At 57.1% G+C, this 5,452-nt stretch overlaps 1 protein-coding gene across 1 annotated transcript; it reads right to left on the bottom strand.

The window, feature by feature from the left end:
- Positions 1-3,082: 3,082 nt before the first annotated feature.
- Positions 3,083-3,693, bottom strand: Qrfp (pyroglutamylated RFamide peptide). Its single transcript, XM_004849597.3, has one exon. The coding sequence runs from the start codon at positions 3,691-3,693 to the stop codon at positions 3,313-3,315; it is 381 nt and encodes a 126-aa protein (XP_004849654.3). The 3' UTR covers positions 3,083-3,312.
- Between the last annotated feature and the right edge of the window lie 1,759 nt (positions 3,694-5,452).

Below are 5,452 nucleotides of genomic sequence, written 5' to 3'. Positions count from 1 at the left end.
CCCCAAGCACCTGCTCTTTGTCTTGGTCCAGAACACACTGATCACGCAGCCCCTGGTGGTACCCACGCCCTGGACAACACCCTCACCCCAGTGCCACATCCCAGCCGGCACAGGCAGCCCAGTGGCAACACGTCCCTGGCATCTGTCCTGGGCGTCCTGAGCACTACAGCACAGTCAGGACAAGGTGCCTTCCCTGCTCACTACGGCAGCTGCCCCAGGAGCCTTTTTTTCTTAAATATCTTAATACATCAAGCACACAGGAAAGCACAGAAATGTTTTCCATCCACGTAAACAGCTGCGTATCTTTAGATGCACCCACCCAGGGGAAGCCTTTCCTGTGTCTTGGATAAGAACAGCAGACAGCTGTAGGTAGCACTCAGCGCTGGGCTTGGGGAGCAGAAGCAGCCAAGCTGGGGCTGGGTAGGCGAGCAGGGCACTTCTGGTCCAGTCTGCTGCATAAGTATGAGGTGTTTACACAAGGTATCGCAGTAACAGATACTACTATAAATCCCTCTTGAAATCCTCCCCTTTCTTTGAACACTCATCCCCTCGTCCTGGCTGCTTTCTGCAGCAGCTCTGGGGTGCTCTTTCCTGAGGGTCTGCCAGGTGTGGTCTGCTGCCAAGTGGTGCGTCCTCCTCCACCTTGTTCACCCGACCTGGCACCCGGTAGCTTCTGGCTCTGCCCCAAAGTCAAAATGACCACGAAAGGGAAATGTTTTGAACTGACTCAGGACATGGAGGGAGCCAACAGAGCACAACTGAAGATGCTCATGAAAGAGCCCTCCGGAGCTGCTGCAGGAAGCGGCAAGGACAATGGGATAAGTGTGTTCAAAGTAAGAGGGAGGATTTTAAGAGTATGTGTCTTTTACTGTAATTTTAAATTATTTTTAACATTCACCATATTTTTTTATCATATCTTGTAAAGTGCTTCCCAAACAGTCTTGCCTTCACCATCTAGACAAGCAGTGAACTTCCCCAGAGGAGAGATGGAAGTGTCAGGGTGGTATGACAGGGCCGAGGACCTTGCCACAGCATGGGTGGACAGCAGGGCAGGGGTTAAAGAGGAAGTTTAGCTGAATAAAGTGGGAGCTGATTTAACAGACCAGTGCCCTCTGCAGTCTTAGTGTTCTGATTTTCAGGGTTATTGAGCTCGAATGTACAAGCAAACTGGAGAGAAAAGCTTTGTTGGTTTTTTTTTCACTGATGAAAGGGCTTCCTTTGTTGGCCTCCCCCTCCCGCTTCCTTTATCCTGGGCTTCTCCTTCGAGGTTAATCTAATCTTGCTAAATTAAAAACCTGCCAGTGCACACCCAGCTGAGCAGGACGATCCAGCTGGCTGTCCTCCAAGTCCTCACAACTAGTGACCATGGGCAGGTGTCTGTCCAAGAGTCGGGGAGTGGACTGGGTCAGGGGCCTGGCTCCGGGCGTCCCTCTGCCTTTGGCCTTCGGTCTGCCATGTCTTATGTGTGAAGGACCCTCGGGAAGTGCTGGTCCAGCTGCTGCACACTCAGAGGGCAGTGCGCACCCGGGTCGCCTAGAGTCACCCTCACCTCCTCCTGTCCACCCGCTGACACTTGTCCCCAGGGCCATCCAGACGCCCCAGGGGACGCCACATCAGCAGGTGGTCACAGCCTGAATCCACTCTTCCTCAGACCCCTGGACTCTGGTGTCCTTGTCCTGTCCCTGTGACGGCACCCCAGACCCGGGCACGTGTCCGGAGTGGAGGGAGCCCTGTGTTTGTGTAGGGAAGGCGGCTCTGTAACTTCGGGTGATGCTCTCGCTCTGCTCCTTCCCCACCTTGCCACCGTCCCCACTCCCCAGCCAGCAGGTTCCTTTGTGGCTCAGATCTATCACCCTTAATGAGTGGCTTTCCGGCTGCTGAGGATTGAGAGCTGCTACCGGGGCGCGTAAGTCACTAATAGAATGGGAAACGCTGAAATGCTGTAAGGTGCCAAGCTGGGCCCAACCCAGTGTGGCTCTAAAAGGCTAATAAAAATCCGCCAATTAATTGTGACAGCTCAGTGGAAAATTATTCAATTGTAAACAGGGGCAGGCCGCAGCTCCAAAGGAGGAGGGGAGATGTTGCCATAGAAACATCAATATAAGTTCTCTTCTCAGCAGTCGCAGCTGGCCTGGGAGTGAGCGGCTACTGACTGCGTGTCTGACGCGGGATGGATTCGGGGCTGAGGCAGCGTCGGAGAGGCCCGCACGCCTGGCCCCCGGCCTGCAGCCACTCCAGGCTATGCACCAGCTCTCCCTGGGGTGGAGACGTGGTTTCCCTAATGCTCTTATTTTGAGAAAACGGAGGATGGAGCAGCCAAGTGCAGGAGGAAAACAGCCTGCGCCGTGTCTCCTCATACCTTTGACCAGCTGCCAATTAAGGTGTGCGGGCCCAGGCAACTCGATTTCCATCTCCCCAAAGCAGAGGCACTTGGAGCTCAGGAAAAGGAAGTTTCTAGGGCCCAGAGGACCTGGAGGGAAGATGCCAACATCTTATTATGATTTTGCAGTTGCTACAACTTTTATTTCAAAAGATACACACAACACATTCATACTGTGAACGTCTGAAATGCAACCTCGCTGTAGCAGAAATGTACTCCCTCCTGGCTCGTCTCCCGGGAGCCCTCCGCTTGGCAGACACCACACTCAGTACCTAGCGGCCGCGCCAGGATGGGCAGCAGCCTGGGGGCAGCCCTGTGCTGCAGCAGTCCTCCTGCCAGAGGGGTCTGTTGGTAACGGGGTGGGAACAAGGCAGGTTGTTTTTCGGCTTGACTCTTTTTTGTTTTTGACTCTCAGAACCGCACTGTGTACCTCTGCACACGATGCTTCATGGATGTGCTTCGGCTGTCACCATGGAAGTCCTGTGGAGACAGTCACAATTCTGATGACACCACCATGCTGGCCGAGTCCCCGCCTTCACCTGGATCCAGCATGGCCAGCTCTGCCAGGTCCGGTGCATGGCCCTGGGGCTGGCTGAGCCATCAGACCACTGGGGACGGGGAGGTTAGACAGCTGGTGGGAACAGCATGGCTTTGTCATCTTCGCCAACACACAGCTTCCTCTTGCTTACCTCCTTTTCGATGCCAGCCAGATTTTTGTTTTGTTTTGTTTTGTTTTTCTGTTGGTTTGGTTTTGGTTTTGCTTCAGCAAAGTTGGAAGTCAAGAGACAGCACACACCTAACAGACCCTATGCTAATGCTTTGTGATAAAATGCGAATATCACTTCCACTTCTCCTCGGGAGGCTGCAGAAGACAGGAGTAAAGACAGATGGGTGGAGTCCACGCAGGCAGCCCCTCCAGGGGCCCCCGGCCATCAACCCCGGCCAAAGCGGAAGCTGAAGCCGCCTTTCCTCCTGCTGTAGCCGGTGAGCTCCTCAGCCAGGTTCCCCAGGGGGCCTGTCGCCTTCTCGCTGCCGTGAGCCGACAGGAAGCTGGTGGCCTCAGTGCCCTCCTGCCTCCCAAGGCGAAGGCCAGAGTGCCCTCTGCCCAAGGCCTGCAGCTCCCTGGCCACAAGGAGCAAGGCCTGTGGCTGTGGGCCACCCGACCATGGGGAGGCACCCCACACAGCCTGGGTGCCGGGCCCCTCGGCTCCGACGCCTCCCGCGGTGTCCACCAGCTCTCTTCTGTCCAGCAGAGGCAAGCAGGCACCGAGTGGCAGGAGGAGGAGGTAGGGCAGGGGGAAAGGGCCCCTCATCTGGCCAGAGGAAAGAGAGAGGGAGTTATAGGCCATGTGTGTGGCCAGCCAGACTGCCGGGGCCTGGGCAGCGTCCAAGGGCAAGCCAAGGCCCGGCCGAGCCCGGCTTCCAAGCAGCTCAGGAGCAGCCTCTGTTTCCCCATCAGGCTCGGGAGCTGATGGTACCAATGAGGCTGCTGCTCGCCCTCTCGCCCTCCCATCCAGCTGCCTCAGTCGCTTAGCCCTACAATGCCAAAGCCATGGGAGAGCAGCATGCATGGGAGTTCCTTTTCCTTTTGTTATAAGTCCTGACTCTGGGCCCTATCACCTCAGAGGCCTGGATGGGAAGAGAGAAAAGCCCCGTCGCTGTTTCCAACTTGATACAAGTGGGTCTAGCACAGCCGGTTAGCGAGGAAACGGGTTGTGTGCCTGGTGGCCCTGGCCTCGCCCAGACCACCACCTAGGCAGGCACCTGGGAGGAGTGGGTAGCAGACGCCCAATCTCCCGCCACACAGTGGGCGTGCCAGGCTCTGAGCGACAGGCTTCCACGCAGGCTCTGTGTCCCCATCACAGAAAACCCTGTCCCTAGCCACCCACATTCCCACTTTCCAGGCAAGACGTTGCCAAGAAGGCTGGGAGATTCTGCCAGGCCACACAGCTCAAAAGTAGACCCTGGACTTGATTGGAACAGCTGCCTGGCTTCTCGGTGTGCCAGGCCAGTGGGCACGTCCCCAACACAGGCCTCCTGTGGGGGGCGTCACCCCTAGCTCATTAGGGCCAGGCAGGCAAGGTGACTGCTTGAGATCCTGTGGCTTAATGAGGGACAGAACTGAGTTCACGGCCAGATCCAACTGCGGTTGATTCAAATGTCCCCGGACTCGTTGCTCTGCAGCACATATGGCAGCCTGGGGGACCTGAAACAGAAATAAGCTCCCAGAATGCCGCTGCCGTGGCCATAGCTGCTCCTGTGCCTTGCACACAGCCTGTTTAGTAATGACCTCGGGGGAGCCGGCCTGGCTGGTCCTCTGCGGAGTCCCACAGGAGCTAGAATAGAGATGCCGGCTCTGGAGAAGAAAGAGGACTCTCCAGAAACTGCCCAGAGCTCTTTCCAGAAACGGCTCCCCTGAAAGCATTTCAAAGAAGGGAAAGAACTCAGCCAGAAAGCTTCAAAAAATAAAAGAAATCCCACTGTCTACCCAAATCCAGCTCTCCTAAGCTTGCTCTTCCCCTGGGCTGCAGCAACGCTGGCCAGGGCCGCCCTCTATCGGGACCGAGTGGCAGTGTCCTGAGGGGGCAGGCCCCGTCCTCCTGGAGTGGATGGACTGGGAAGTATCGGGGACAAATGTACCTGGGGTGGCCACCAGGTCCCTAGGAAGGTCGGTCTTGGTGCAGGACAGGAAGTGGCCGGTCTTCCCTTAGGGGAATCGTGGACCCTTTCCAGAACCTGATGAGAGCTGAGGACACTGACCACAGAGCACGGGGGCCCAAGGTGCAGGAAGTGGCCGGAACTGCACAGGGCGGACAGGGCCACCCTGTGGGTCGCTGTGGTCCCTGTGGTCACTCGGGCTGCTGGGGCCATGGGCAGGATGAGGTACAGGTCCCCCATCTCCAGCCTTCCCTGTGTGTGGCTCTGTGGACCCTCTGCCTGCAGGGCCCAGGCCTGAGCACCTGCCAGGGACTCACCATGTGGCTGGCCAGCTCCAGGGGCTAGTGGGCACCTGGGACGGTGCCTCGCTGGGTGGAGCTCCTCGGTCTTCGTCTGGGAGGCGTGGTTCCTGGC

The sequence above is a fragment of the Heterocephalus glaber genome, unplaced genomic scaffold (genome assembly GCF_053883595.1).
Source record: "Heterocephalus glaber isolate CG9 unplaced genomic scaffold, H.glaber_assembly_v1.0 deba00001479, whole genome shotgun sequence".
Taxonomy (NCBI): Eukaryota; Metazoa; Chordata; class Mammalia; order Rodentia; family Bathyergidae; genus Heterocephalus; species Heterocephalus glaber.
The sequence above is the reverse complement of the archived record's forward strand: the minus strand, read 5'-3'. Positions and strand labels throughout refer to the sequence as shown.

Excerpts from the sequence above, each read along its gene's own strand:
- Qrfp (XM_004849597.3), bottom strand. The coding sequence starts at position 3,693 with ATGAGGGGCCCTTTCCCCCTGCCCTACCTCCTCCTCCTGCCACTCGGT.